A 16,181-nucleotide genomic window follows, 5' to 3' on the forward strand; every position below is an offset into this window, starting at 1 on the left:
GCTGACGAGACCATTCATTTCACATGGAACTGGGGTAGTCCTTGGAAAACACGTACTTATTCCTTTGCTGTGCTTATACACAGAACGTTTCCACATTGTTAGAACCTTCCCTGGGGGCATAGCCTTTGAGAACCCTGGCTTACCTCTATGTCATGCAGGATGAAGTGAAGGAAGAGAACTTAATGCATCCGAAAGAGAGAATATTGAGAAAACTTTGGCTTATTGTTAAATATAATTTGAATAATTGGTATTGTTGGGAGACAAAATGAGTTTTTAAAATAATGAGTTTTAAATGAGTACAAGATATTTAGAACATTGCTTCCTTTATCATTTATCAGACAGATGCAAAATAAAGTGGTGTAATGTATTTTTGTAGTTGCAATTTTCAAATAATCAATTTTGATTATTTACTTTCCTGGAATTATTTAATAAGCAGAATTAAGACATCATGCCAAATTGATTATATTTTAAATAAACTAGAGACATCTGTAATAAATTACTTGTGATAAGGTATATTCATTACAAATGGAATACTTGAATAATATACACAAAAGAGAAGTGAAATGAAGAGATGTATTTCTATTTACATATCAGTTATTGTAGCTAATTGCCTGGTGAATAGGTTCTACCTTGAATGCAGGCTATGAATTTCATCAATAAGTAAAAATATGTTTGTATTTCATAAGAATGTTTGAATTTGCTCCACTGATGTCCTCCTGTGATTAAAGGGCGGACCAGGAGAACTCAAGCATGACACATGAGATTGAATGCTAGATTTGGAGTCAGAACATTCTCATTCAAATTGCAGCTCTTTCATTTACTACCTATGTGATGCTGAGTAAGTCAGTTTACTTCTCTGGGCCCAGATTCCTTAGCTCTAAAACAGGAGTGCTGGATTAGACGTTCTCTAAATTCCCTTCCAGCTCAAGATTTATGATTCTAGATCCCACCAATCTGAGAAGGTTCTGAGTGTTGACCAGCGATAAATTATATGTATTATATTTTGGACCAGCCAAACTGAGTTTGTGAAGTCTCATCTCTAGACTGGCTGTGGGGAGATGAATTTTCTGGTCACAGAAGTTCATGAAGACCATATTTCTTGTGAAATAAGAATTGCAGTCTCTGTCAGTGGTGGAAGGACACACAGTCGAAGAAATTAATGGATCTTTAAAAGTAAAGATGTTTGAATTTTAACAAATGTTGTGTTTCAGACCAGGGAATCAAGCTCGGCTAACGCCTTCTAGGTCACCATCCCTGATCAAGGCCTACAGCCTCATTTAAACGAAAAACAGAAAACAATGTTTGGAATCAGAGTATAGAGAGAAATGTAGCTTCATGATTTATCTTTTTTCCTTCCTTGCTTTAAATATTCACATGGGGTAACATATGGACATGCTACCAGTTGTCAAAAGACCAAGGAAAATTTGCAAAAATAGGTACATACTTTCAGTAAGTCCAAGAATCTTGCTTGTAAATTGGCAACTAGCAAATGCATACTGCACAAACTGCTATAAAAGATCAACAAAACTGAATGGAAACATAAATGGAGATCCCCATGGTGTAGGAGAATGACCATAGTACACTTAGTTGCTGCACCCAGTTTGTAACCTTAACTAGCTTATGAGACCTTGGTTAAGTCACATAAACTTTCTAGGACTCAGTTTCTTCATCTATAAAATGAGAGGTTGGATTATGTAACCTCTGAGGTTACTTCCAGGTCTAAAATTCTCTAACTCTATGGTGCTCTACTTTTGATTTGGTTTTAAATTTTTATTCTTTTTTTTAGTAAACAAGAATGTTTTCTCTCCTTACTCTTCCCATTGGAAAGAAAAAAGACTAATAAAATCCTTGGAACAAATATGCATAGACAAGCAAGACAAATTCCCATATTGACAGTATCCAGAAACATGTCTTATTCTATGTAATATATTTGTCATCTGTCTATCAGGAAGTAGGTAGCATTCTCTATCGTTATTCCTTTAGAATCATGCTCTTAAGGACTTGAGCATGAGAAACAAATGAAGAAGAATGAGTATCCCATCTCTCCTTCTTTATTTCCTATTCTGAGAGAGCATAGCTGAGTGAATGCCAATATATTCTTCACCCACTCAAAAAAGTGGAAAGAAATTACAGTTGTCCAAATAAATGTTCTATAATACTTCAAACTCATTTGCACATTGGAATTAGGACAATAATAACCTATATTGTAGTTTTAGGCTCTACTATCCTGCCTTTTCTTGATCCTTTTCTTGATTTTTAACTAAATCTGTTTTTAGTAGGGAGTATCTTTTATTATAAATGTCAAACAATTTTATATTAACTCCACTCATTGTTTTTAGAGTGGAGGTTGAGCTTTAACACTTTTGTAGTGATCTCCATGGTGGCGAAATGCCTTTCACTGAAGAAGTTTGCAATATTGCTAGAGACAACTGGCAAGGGGGAATTATTTGGTCAAGTGTCTTGCTGATGGTTCCACAGGTAGTATGTGACAGAAGCAAGGCTTGAAGCAAGGTTTCCTAATTGCAAAGTCAGCCCTCTGTCCATGATGTCTTTACAGATAATGGAGGGATTTTCCTAATTAGAGCTGCCTAGCAATGGAATGGGCTCTCCTGCATTTGGCTATGAACCATTTTTTTTTGGGGGGGGGATGTATGTGAGTAGAAATGAGCTGTACACCTTTTAGAAAAGCCGTGGATGGTATCCTTACAGTGGATAGGATGTTGAACCATATAACATCTAAATTTCCTTTAACTAAAAGATGATTTGAATTTTTTGGAGACATTTGGCTCATGTATTTCCCTCTTTGTAAAGTCATGCATCCTTTATTCGAGATGGGCATTTTTCACAGGGAATGTTAACATAGGGTCTATTCTGTTACAAAACCTCTGGATTAGTGAATTAGAAGGTATGTTAGAGGCCATATAGTTCTACTTATACATGGTCAAGAGTTCTTTCTAAAGAATTCCCAATATGGGGTTAGTGACTTTTGCTTGACAGACTTCAGAGAGAGGAAAGATCTTGCCTCCCTAGGCTACCCATTCCAATTGCAGAGAGTTCTCATTGTTAGAAAATTTTTCCTTACATCAAGCTTAAATTTCTATCTTTGTAAATTCTATCTAAATTTCCTTCTCTAGCATCTGGTCAGCAGGAAATTTAGGATTCCTGGAGATTTCCTGGACATCACTACAATGTCTTCCCATGAATTTAAAAAAATTTAGTAAGCTGAATGAACAAGGTATGATATCATGTGAAAAATTGACAATCCTGAGTTGTGCTCCTGGAGTTTTGGTTTTTTCCACGAGGCACCATTTTAGTAGAGCTGCTATTAATCTTAGGGCAGATTTCACGCATAAGAAGTATGATTTCCATGTGACAAACTTCATTCATTTCAGTAACTGCCAAAACATTTGTCATATACTTTTTCTACATAGTGTTAGTTTTAGGGAGAACAGTTCTTCAAATGGCGAACCTAAATTTCCTCATGCAGACTATCACTGTGTGTCATTATTGGATCACACAACTCAGTTAAAAATTAGGAAAATATTATGATTAACTAATTGGATCGATGTGCTCAGACACTGAGCTTCAGTATACCTCTCTCCTTTATTGTGAATTCTACTTAATGGATCCACTCTGTGGTGAATTGAAGTAACCTTTTAACTCAGCCTGAGAGACTCAAAATCATTTCTAGGTCATGGCATGCAAATACTGTCTTAATTAGGAGAATTAAAATTTGAAAACAAATTCAAAGCATCCAGAAATTTCCAAAGAGTTTTCCTTAAGTGGTTTATTATGGGAAGGGGTTTTTATTCACCAATCCTCAACAGTGGAAAGATCATGAGCTCTAGAAGCAAAGGACCTAGGTTCAAATTCTGCTTCTGCTCCTCCATACTGGTATGACCTTGCACAAGTGATTTAAATTCTCTGGGACTCAGTTTCCTCACTTGTAAATTGAGAAGGTTGGACTAGATGGCTTCTAAGGTCACTTCCCCTTCCAGATCTATGATCCTATCTGTACAACCTTAGATAAGTCCCTTCACCAGCCTGAGCCACACTTTACTGCTCTCTAAAATGATTAGAGTTGAATTAGATGGCCTTCGAGATCTCAAAGCTAACACCTGTAAGAAGTCAAAGATGTCAGATAGCAGCTGCAAGTGGGGAGGCTGTAGGAGAATTTTCTTGCATGTCCTTGACTCTTAAAACTATACCTCTGATTAGGGAGTGGGTGGGGAGGTAAGAGTCATTCTCAGGGAGCCATATATTTGTGCAGAAATGACTGGGAGTCAACCCATCTTTCAGTTCTAGTTCCTACTAATCAGTCAGTCTTGACAATACTATGCCACCTGCTATCCAGTCTCTTCCTCCATCTAGAAGTTGTGGCTTCTCTCCTGTGTGACCCTAGGCTCTGATTGATGAGCATTCACCTTATCTAGTCTGGTCTCAGGCCCACCATGATGTCTCCATGTATATTTCCCTCCCTCAAATATTTCAGACTCTGTCTCTGATTACAGTAAATCAACACTACTATTCCTGATAAATTCATGCTGATAAGTTGCCCTATGATTCCAGTTCCATTTACTCAGACCTCTCTGTCCTAACACTCCCCAATGGCTACCACTGCCTTATGTATGTTGGCTTTCTTTTTAGAATATGATTTCCTTTAGGGTAGAGGTCATCGTGTTTGCATTTTGTATCTCTAGTGGTTGGCGTTGTGGCTGACACATAGTAAGCCCATAATAAGTGCTTTTTCATTTATTCATTCCCATACTGACACTACCTATCTAGATGACTTTGGGCAAGCCACTTTCCATCTCAGGGCCTCAGGTCCCTCATCGATAAAATAAAGATGCTGGGCTAGATGACCTCCTAAGGTCCTTTTCAGCTTTGAGCTTCTCTGGTTCCGTTTTGTGAATGGTAGGCTTCTCCTGGGCTTGTCCTCTGTAGCTGAGCAAGCTGACTTCCCTTCTTCTTACATTCTCTATCCCATCTCTGCAAGCATCTTCATTCCTTGTTCTGTCCATGAATGATGTACATGAGTGATCCGTAAATGTATTTTAGCTATGTGCTTTAAAAAATGAGTTTTCCATCTGGCATCTGATCTTGCAGCAAATAGTGAGAGGTCAACCAGTGGAGAAAAGAAAATTGGCAGCAAAAGGAAACCTGAAGAGGACCAGAATCATATTGCCTCATATGCCAAAATTCCTATCTGTGGCTCTGAGGGAGGGTGAACCTTTCCGTTTGAGTTGGTCAAATAAAGGAATCGAATCTCACCAATCAAAGGGATTTCTTCTTTAATTGCACGTTGATAATTGAGTCAAACTCTTGGTTGTGTTGAGGTAAGCAAACTGGCAGAGCTGTGGATGCTTGAGTCTGAGTTTCAAACTGTGTAATTTAGGGAGTCACTCAGAAGTAACTCATTATTGGTTTAAGTTGTGACCTCTTTAAGACAAACTGCCTTTTTTGATACGTTCATTGTCTCCTATTTTCCTTCTGTCCCACGTTCTTTCTCTGTCACCAGGGATATCGTGCTCAAGCTGCTTCAGTATGAGGCGTCGACGAATGTAGCTGACAACAAAGGCTACTTTCCTATACACCTTGCTGCGTGGAAGGGAGATGTGGACATTGTTAAGATTCTCATCCACCACGGACCTTCACATTCCAGGGTCAATGAGCAGGTACCCGCTTCTGGTGTTTGGGCTTTCAAAAAGCTTGGCCGAGGCAGAGCCATGGGGAAGATGGCTTGTTACCCTGCTAAGTATGAGTATGACAATTGCTTTGCTTTCTTCAAAAAGTTTGATTGATAACTTTTCTTGTTGTGTCACCTTTTTATTTCTTAACATATCCCTCCTTGGCCCAGGATAGGCAGGCATGGAGAATGTCTATCCTTGTAGAGAATACCTATGCTGACAAGATAACTGATCCATTAGAGTCTTCAAGTGTGATCTAAAAGTGTGATCTAACAAGGGAACTTCATATATAAGGGAAAATATTGGGAGTAGTTTTGTTCTCAAGTTGTAGAAACATTCTGTCTCTCAACCTAGGGGGAATGTAATTCATACTTGTAACAAGTATTCAATCGACTATCAGAGGATCATAGATTAAGAGACAGAAGAACATTTGGAGCTAATCTAGTCCAGTATCTTTGTTTTACAGATGAGGGAACTAAGGCCCAGGGAGGTTCGATGACTCGCCTATGGTCAAACAGGTAACAAACATCAGAAGCAGGATTTGAACCCAGTTCTTCTAACTCTAGAGTTGGTACTTGCCTACCTAGTATTGGTGTCTGTCTTCGACAAAAACATCTTTTTAATGTTATCATCACAAGATTTCCTTTTTACTACATCCTTAACAGATGTCTTTCTTAAAGTTGTTGTAATTAATTTTAAGTAACTTGAAAGAAAATATTAAATTACTAAAAAAACTGCCTAAATCCATTTCTTGTTGATATTCCACTCTCTCAGAAGACAGATCAATCAACAAGCATTTATTATGCACCTCTGTTTGTATGTGCCAGGCACCGTGTTAAGCTCTGTACTAGACTGACTGATTTATTTTACGAATATTTATTAACTCTCTACTATGCTTAGCGTAGGCAGCTAAGTGGCCCAGTGGATGGAGCACTGGGCCTCGAATCAGGAAGAACTGAGTTCAAATCTGGCTTCAGACACTTACTAGCTGTATGACCCTGGACAAGTTACTTAACCTTTATTTGCTTTAATCCACTGGAGAAGGAAATGGCAACCCACTCCAGTATCCTTGCCAATAAAAACCCATAAACAGTATGATCGTGGGGTCATGAAAAGTCAGATGTGTCTGCGCAACTGAACAACAGCAACAATGACAATGATGCTTACTGTGTATCAGGATGAAAAAAAGCAATTCAAATGCAAAATGAAAAGATGAAAGATGTTTAGATGTAACCCTGAGCCTGAGGTTTTAGTGACTCCTGGTGAGTTTTCCCTAATCTATTGACTCCTTTTCTTGGTAGTCTCTGGGACTTTCCTTTAGCTGCAAAGCACAATTCTTTTGTACTCATTACCTAATCCCAGAATCCCAACTTAAGGCATTGAACCCTCTGAACCTACCTATCCCAGAGCCAGTTTCTTTCTCTTAATGTAATACAATGGAAGATCTTAAACCAGATGTTATTTCATTTTTGTCTTTGCGTTCTTCAGCACCTAGGACAGTGCCTTTTTGCAGAGTAAGCCCTATGGAATTCTTGTTGACTTTGTAGAATTGTAGAATCGTAGATATAGAGCTAAAAAATGACCTCAGAGCCCATCGAGTGAAACCCCTTTTATAGATGAGGAAATTGAAGTCTAGAAAAATGAAGTGACGTTCTGCATTGTGACACATGTAGTAAATGATAGAAGGACTTGCACATAAGGCCTCTGATTCTGAGACCACTGTTATTTCTACTGCACCATTGTATCTCCTGGCTCTGCCATTTATTAGTAGTGGTGTAATGGATAGAATGCTGGCCTTGGAGGTTGGATGGACTGGGTTCAAGTCCTGCCTTTGAAACTTATAAGCCATGGAACCATAGGCAAATCACTGGATTTTTCTAAGCCTCATTTTCCTCATTTGTAAAATGAGTGAGTTGGGTCATCTAGACCTCTGAGGTTCCGTCTACCTCTAAATCTATGATTTTAGTGGCCTGTAGCCCCTACTTAATAGTGTTCTTAGGAGACTCAAATTGAGATCACAGGATTAGTAGACCAGACACTGAGCTGTCAGGGCTCTTGGGGGATCCCTGGTCCAGTGTGGTTCAAGGGAAATATCACTGACTCTGGAGGCGGAGGAGCTAGATTCACATCTTGCTTTTGATGTGTGTGTGTGTGATGTTGGAAACTTACTTAATCTGCATTGGACCTCAGTTTCCCTGTTTGTAAAATAAAAGAAAAGCGACTGACCTCTGAGATCCTTTCCAATTTCAAATCAATGATTTCCATATTTTATAAATGAGAGAACTGAGCCCCAGAGAGGTCAGAGGATCAGAGACCTAAGGCTGAGAGGGACCACAACAGAAGCCATCTAGTCCAATCTTCTTATTTTATAGATGAGGAAACTGAAGACTGATTTAGGTTAAATGGCTTGCCCAAGAAGTATTATTATCCCCATTTTATGGATAAGGAGGCTTAGACCTAGAGAGGGAAAATGACTTGTCTGAGGTTGCCTGGCTTTAATGAGAACAAGGACTCAAACCTAGACCTTACTCCAGTTCTCACATGTAGTACGTGGCAGTCTTAAGACTTAAGTGTAAAGTGCCTGCAAACTTGAAAAAGCTACATAGGTATCTATCATTATGATGATGCTAAGAGCTTAATTGGGCCAGGCAGCATAGTGGATAGAGTGCTGGCCTGAAGTCAGAAGACCTGAGTTCAAACCTGGCTTCAGACACTTACTAGTGTGTGATCCTGGCAAGTCCCTTAACCCTGTTTGCCTCAGTTTCTTCATCTGTAAAATAAGCTGGAGAAGGAAAAGGCAAACCACTCCAGCATCTTTGCCAAGAAAACTCCAAAAGGGATCACGAAGAGTTGGACACGACTGAGACAACTTAACAACAACAATAACAGGTGTCTGTTATGCTGGTAAGTGCTTCATCTGTGCTTTTTTGGGATTGCATTGCATTCTGTATGTAGACATGTATGTGCAGAAATCTATACATGCAGAGACACAGTATGATCTTAAAGCATTTGGCCCATATCTGAGCAAGCCTGAGTTGAAGGTGACACATAGGCTCACTTTTCTACACAAAGGAAGCATCAATGAACTGATTCTGCATTTAGGATTCTAAATGAGCAAGACCGCAGGTTCCTCAGTGTAAACTCCAGTCCACTAATATAGAAGGAAGATAAGCATCTTGAGCTCAGCATGCCCCCTACTGTTCCCATTCTATAAAGCTGCATTTGAAAGCCAGCAGGAAGCCCAGCAATTGAATTACATCCGTGGCAGAAAGCTGTAGGCTGGCGACTGTCCAAGATGAGTGTAAGTGGGTTACTATAGGGCAAGCTGGCATAATCGAGCATCGCTGACATGTTGTCCCCCTGGATCGAGGGTTTTCGGGACACTTGAAGGGCGTCTGACCTCATGCCAAAAAGTGACATGAGGCGTGAACAATGAAGTGGAGAAAAGCATCTCTGACAATGGGAAGAATTGGAGAAGAAGGTTTGATGAATGGGTTTGGCACGAAAAAATGTCCCTTTGTTTCGGGTGTGAAAAAAATGCAAGGTCCAAATATTTTTATGCTAATAAACTCAGGGATTGAAATTTTTCAAAATGACAGATGGCATTATCTTTCATCACCATTAAAAAAGTTGGTCTAGAAGTGTGATTTAATTGGCATAGGGAACTTCCCATGAAGAATTGCCTCTACCAATAAAAATTAGCTTCTGTTTTATGACTTAAAGTCTTAGGCAGTTGCTTAAAGATAACTGAGAGATTAAGTTTCTTAGCCAGGACCACACAACCAGTTTGTGTCATAGATAGGACACAGGTCTTTCTGACTTAGAATTTAAGTCTCTGTTCACCATGGCCTTAGCTCTCTCTATAAGCATAATACATGAACAAAGTAATTCAAGAAAAGATGAAACCATCTACCAGAAACCTCAAAGTTAAAAGTTTATTATGAGATGTGCCATCTGGTGGTTGGCCTTAAAAGTGTGGTTAATGTAGGGCAGGGAAACCAGACACAAACAAAAAGGAAGGTGGCTGTCTTTGGGGTGGGAGGGAATGTGTTGAAATGAAACAAGATACTCTTGTAACTTCTCTGGGTAAAATTCAATTCAGTGTGATTCAACAAGTGTTAATTATGTGTGCCAATCACTGTTCAGTGAGCCAGGTGTTCAAAGACAAAGGGGAGACAGTGTCTCTACTCAGGGATCTTAGATTCTATTTTTTTGGGAGGGGGGCGATCATACAACCTGTAGGTAGAGAAATGGATATAAAATAATTTTTAAATGACAGAAGAAAATGGATTAGATTTAGAAGGTCATTCCTAATATGCTTGTACATTTCTAAATGAGAAAGGCGATTTTCAGGTTTGTTTAAGGATGAATCTTTTATTCTTAAAAGAGGGGTATAGTGTTGGATCTTAGGCTACCCCACTCTCCCACCTCACTACCTACTCAGCTTTCCTTGGCACCAGTTCTTACTCAGAGCTGGTGGACCTTGCTTTCTGTGAGAGCTGTAACTAAGATAGGGGGTCTGTGACAGTGAAATTTAGAGGGTGTTGACAACACTTCACCTCTTTCAGCAGCTCGAAACAATAACAGATAGGATTTATATAAGATTTAAAGTTTGAAAACCATTTTGCATATGTTAACTTCTTTGATTTTTCACAATTCTCTGAGGTAGGTGCCATTATTATCCCCATTTTATAGATGAGAAAACTGAGGCTTCTAGAAGTTAGGTGACTTGCCCTGAGTCACACAGCTAGTGCATGTCTGAGGCAGAATTTGGACTCGCATTTTAATTACTTCAAGTCCTGTGCTCTATTCACAGAACCACCAAGCTGCCCAACTGATTTTAGCACCTGATTAGGAGGAATAAGCTGTTAAAATACAGAGATGATTTCCTGCCAGTGGCTGCACCCCAAGTAGGCCCTTCTTTGTCTCCCCCTCTCATTCCATCATTCTTTCACAAAGATGCCTCAGTGTATTCTGGGCTTTCCACTAGTAGAGACCAATGCCATGGACTGCCACATGGAATCTTATGCCTTATTACATTTTTCCACCATTCTCACCTTTCCTCTGAACCTTATTTGAAAGGCAGCTTGGTGTGGTGCTGAATATGGAGGTAGAGGACCCAGATTCAAATTCTGGACCTGCTACTTATTTCCTGGGAGACTTTGGTCAAGTCCCTCAGTCTCCCTGGAGCTCATCTTCCTCATCTGTGAAATGATGGTTTTTGGCCTGAATGTTCCCTCAGGTCTCTTTTAGTGTTAAAATGTTATTTTATGGTCCTATGAGCTTGTCTTAAAACATTTATTTGGAGACATATTTTATGTGCTCCTTGCCTTGGGCATACTTCATGTCTCTTAGCCCCAGTGCCCATTAAGTCTCTGCCTTCAGCCCCAGCAGGTTTTTTGTCTTTTACTCCTTTCTAAACTTCCTTTATCACTAAACTATCCTTTGGACTTTTAGAGCCGGATAATGAAAGCCTATACACATATAGAAATAAAAATCTCACTCAGGAAAGGCTCATATTTTTCTCCTGTCACTGGCATCATATGTCTTCACTTGGGGCACTCATGATACCCTTTTGGAATCAAGAGTAGTCTCTCACTGTCATTTGCAGTGTAAACTCACTGTCATGGCACATTTGAAGGTGAAAAGCTTGTTCCTGTGTGTGTGGCAGAACTGAGCCTTAAAAATCAAGATGCATTTCAGCAGGATGTTTTGGTAGATGTTTGGAGGTCCAGAGTCTTTAAGTTATAATGTTTCTACTGACAGTTCCTTGCTTTGCAACCTCCAATGGCTGGGATATTGGCTAGTTTGGGGAGGGGTGTTACGGAAGGAGATTCTCTCTTATAGAATTGTTTCAGTGTCTGTGTTTCTAAATGTTTCGTGTGTGTGTGTGTGTGTGTGTTTTCCTCTTTACAGTTAAACTCTCAGATTCACTTTCTTGTTTCTGAGCTCCATAGAATTCCTGCTGGTTCTTAACTGGGAGAAATTTACAAATTCTGAACAAATGACAAACCAGCAGGAAATAGGATGATGTCATTTGCTCACCATCTGGATTGCATTCATGATTTCCCAACCGCATCTGGGGATCCAAAGGCCTCCACAAATGCCTCATTGTGGCTTGGAGGTGACCTGTCTTCTCAAAGGCTAAGGCAGGAGAAGGCAAGCTTTGGCTAGTTTTCCCCTATGAGAAGGATTTTGATTATGTTCCCAGCAAAAGACATATATGTTGTTTGAGGACCAGTGTAGCTAAGCACAGAGAAGCTTGTTACTGGTAGGCTGGTCACTTGGTGATGAATTCTTTGGCACTGGCAACCCAGGAGACAAGTGAAGGAGTCCTTCAAACATTATGATGAGGCAGGAAATGCAGATAAATGGTAAAGAATAATGAAATGCCTTTGGCATGTTTAGCCTGGAGAAGAGAAGACTGAGGGGGAGATGTGATAGCTTTTACCAAGTATTTTTAAGGTTGTCATGAGAAGTAAAGGTTAGACTTGCTTTTGTTTGGCCCCAGAAGACAGGAGTAGGAGTAATGGGTAGAAGTTACAAAGATGCCAATTTAGATTGGTATCCTGAAAAACTTCTTAAGCATCATAGTAATAGTACCATAGATTGAGAGCTGGAAAGGCTATCTGGTCCAGCCTCCTAATTTTGTAGGTGGAAAAATATAGAACCAGAGAGACCCAGAAGTAATTGCCCAAGGTAACATAGATGCTAAGTAGAAGACCCTGGATCTGAAGCCAGCTCTTTGAACACCAAGTCCAGCATTGTTTCCTTAGCCCCAATCCCTGCCTGGAGAAGGAATGATTTTCCCCTCATTGGAAGTCTTCAGGCAAACACTATGATTGCTTGTGGAGAAAGAATTTTTTTTCTGGATATGGGGTGGATCAGAGAGCCACCAAGGTCAGTTGTGTTATTCTGCCACAGTTGGCTGGGTCTACAATTGCAACAGTGAGGACACTTTGTCTGCTGTTGTAGGTCAAAGTAACTTTGTATTACCTCATCTTGTTCAAATTTTGCCCGTATTTTCCCATAAGTTCTCCATGGAGGATCTACTTAATTAAGGATCTCTGATTCTTTTAATGTTTGAGGTATAACTATGAATACAGTGGTAGAGCTGACTCTAAACCTGGTGCTCTTTCCACTGCACATTGAGAGAACACCAGTACACCACGGGCAGCTGCAGTGCTAAGCAGTCTGGTGACATAGAAAGTGTTGGATGGTTTCCCAAAATGGAATCCAGTCTGGTATTGGCCTATTTTCACTGTCTATCCAGGACTATTCTGTCAGATATACCTTTAGATGGATAAAGTCACCAGGTTGCCCATCCAGGTGCAGGTCATCATTTGGACGATATGTGTTGACCTTCAAGTGTTTTTTGGAAAGTTGAAGTCAAGTCGGCAAGCGTTTATTAAACATCTACTATATGCTAGGCTCTGTGCTAAGGTAAAAAAAAAAGTCCCTACTCTCAAGGAGGTTATAGTCTAAATGGGGAGACATTGAACAACTATGCACAAACAAAATATATAAGGATAGGTGAGTAGTCTCAGAGGGAATGCACTAGCATAAGGGGAATCAGGAAAGGCTTCTTGTAAAAGGTGGGATTTTAGCTGGAACTTGAAGGAACCCTGAAAGCCAGGAGCTAGAGATGATGAGAGATAGAATCCAAAATGTGTGGAGTTGAGAGATGGAATGTTTTGTATGAAGAACAGTAACAAGACCGGTATTACTGGGCCATAGAGTGATGTATAACGAGACAGGAAAGGTAAGAAGTGGTCAGGATATAGATGGCTTTAAAATGCACACTGAGGAGTTTACATAATAAGGAGCCATTGGAGTTTATTGAATTGAGGATGGGTTAACATGGCCAGACCTGTGCTTTAAGAAAGATCCCTTTGGCAGTTGAGTAGAGGATGACTTGGGGTGGGGAGAGACTTGAGGCAAGGAGAGCAACCAGAAGACTCTTACAGGCATGAGGTAATGAGGCTCTGAATTAGAGTGCTGTCAGTGTCAGAGGAATGAAAGGAACCCCTAAAAGAGATGTTGTGAAGGTAACAGTGTGTCTACACCTGGGGTCAACAACACACAAGAAAAGGTGAAACTTAAGTGACAATAATAATAATGTTGGAGAATGGTGTAGAAATCCTTGTGTGGACCTCAAATGACTTTCACCACTTTTGTTGAAATTGGAATGGGCAATGGAAAGTAGTGTGGCGAAAATCCTCTTAGGTACTTCTGAGTATTCACAAGAGTGAATTCAAGGTTTAGCAGTGATGGGGTGGGATGTGAAGGGAGGACCTTCCTAAATCGTGGGTCTATCAAAGTGTCACAGAATCATGGAATTTGAGGAAGAAAAGATCATCTGGTCCAGCCCATACCTCAACAACCTATTCCCCAAGAGGCCATCTAGTCATTTCTTGAAGACCTCCATTGATGAGGAAACTTCTACCATGTCAGAAAGCCCATTCTAGTTTGAGAAAGCTATGATTATTCAAAAGGTTTTACTGACACCAAACCCTAAAGTGCTTTTTACTCCCAGTTTCTGCACAAAGCTTTAGTGATTCTCCATTGAACTCTGATTATCTTTTCACCCTTCTCCACTCCTTCTTCCCCCAAGGGGCTTGGATATTTAGATATTCAAATGTGCATGCAGGGGAATTTTAAGTAGTTTAAATGTTTTGATGAAAGATTTAGAATCAGAAATTTAGAATGGGAAGGGAATGTTAAGGGATCACATGGCCAATAATAAGATCATACAGAACAATGACTTGGAAAGACCTTAGGACTCTGATCAGTGTAATGATAAGTCACAAGTTCAGAAGATTGAAGATCAAATATGATATTCACTTTCTCCAGAAAGACAGTGGACTTATAGTGCAGAAAGTGATGTATATTTTTGGTGGATAATGTAGGAATGTATGTTTTTGGACTGTGCATCTTTATGATGAGGGTCTTTTTTCTTTTGTTCAATGAGAAAGGACAATGGAATGGACAGATTATAAATGTATATAAAATAAAAGAATTTTAAAAGAAAAAAATTAAAAAGATCATATAGACAAATCATTTCATTTTACCCATGAAGAAACTGAGGCCCAAAGAGGGAAAGTTACCAAGGATTACACAGCTAGTAAGCAAATGAGGCAGAATTAGAACCCAGGTCTTCTTGACTTTAGATGTAATACCCAGTTCACTATGCCATGCTTCCCAATGGCAGTTAGTATAAGCAGTAAATTATAATATACTAAGTGAGGTTCATCTGTCTAGAGCTGAAAGGGATCTTAGAGGTTACCTGACCCACCTATCTCATTTTATAGAATGTAGAAATTGAGGCTCAGAAAAGTTAAGTGACTTTCCTGCGGTCGCACAAATAATAACTATCAGAGGCAAGTTTCCTGATTTCTGATGAACAATATACTCATAGCCAATAACTGTTCTTACTTATAGGATCATGGGACTTGAAGAAGGAAGGGATGTTAGTGGGGATTTAATTGCCGTGGATGGGCATAGGAGGCGGGTAAACATCTGATATGGAAACCTGCCACCCTTGGTTGTTCAGTCTAGCTGGTTCTTCATAGGATTATAGAACTTGATTTGGAAAGGACTTCAGAGCTGGAAAGGCCCTGTAGCCCACCCTCCTTATAGATGAGAAAATTGAGGCCCAGGAAGATGGAGTCACTTGCCTATTGTTGGGAAGGTAAGTCAATGAGGTAGAGCTGAGAGAATCCAGCTCCCTCATTTTACAAATGAGGAAACTGGGTCCCAAACATTTGAAGTGGTTTCTTCAAGGTCATAAAGTAGGAGATTAATCTGTTTTGCCTTGTACCAAGAATCTAATTCCCTTCACCATATTTTTCTTTTTCAGGGATACTATTACATATTAGCATGTGAAAGACCATCACCTTTCTAACCTAGGAAGGAAGACCCTGGGGAAGGGTGGTGTAGTGATATGAGTAAACGGATATGGTTCAACTCTTGGCTCTTCTATTAGAGTAACCTTGGGCAAATCCTCTGTTAGCCTCAGTTTCTTCATCTGGAAAATGGAGGTGGACTAAATGATATCTAAGGGAACTCCCAGTTCCAAATCTATGATCCTAAGGCTTCCCCTAAAACGAAAAAAAAAATTAAGATCTCTTCCTCTTTCACATTTTCACACTCATATATAAGATCCTTGAGGGCAGGGGCTGTTTTATTTTTGTCCTTGTCTTTGTCTTCCCGGCACTTAACACAATGCCTGGCATATAGTAGGTGAGTAATAAATGTCGGTTGAATTGAATAAAGATACAGACATCTTGTTGTGGGGAGGAAGAAGAGCATGGTGAGATGGAGACATGGACGACCGCCTTACTCCAGAATCCTATTTTGAGAATTTCTCAGCAGTAAGGGAAAAGATATATTTATATCTGTATCCATATCTGTGTCTATATCCACACACACACACATGCATCTATCTATCTATCTATCTATCTATCTATCTATCTATCTATCTATCTATCTATC

The 16,181-nt window shown here is 39.7% G+C and overlaps 1 protein-coding gene across 6 annotated transcripts in view; it reads left to right on the forward strand.

The window, feature by feature from the left end:
* The window catches only part of ANKS1B (ankyrin repeat and sterile alpha motif domain containing 1B), a 1,327,097-nt gene that overhangs the window by 147,913 nt on the left and 1,163,003 nt on the right, over nt 1-16,181 (forward strand). For all 6 annotated transcript variants that reach the window (XM_027855805.1, XM_027855806.1, XM_027855807.1 and 3 more), the window contains exon 3: nt 5,519-5,675. In XM_027855805.1, the coding sequence (XP_027711606.1) occupies nt 5,519-5,675 (157 nt within the window). The remainder of the gene's footprint in view (nt 1-5,518; nt 5,676-16,181) is intronic.

The sequence above is a fragment of the Vombatus ursinus genome, unplaced genomic scaffold (assembly GCF_900497805.2).
Source record: "Vombatus ursinus unplaced genomic scaffold, bare-nosed wombat genome assembly UNPS02011334.1, whole genome shotgun sequence".
In the NCBI taxonomy this organism is placed as follows: Eukaryota; Metazoa; Chordata; class Mammalia; order Diprotodontia; family Vombatidae; genus Vombatus; species Vombatus ursinus.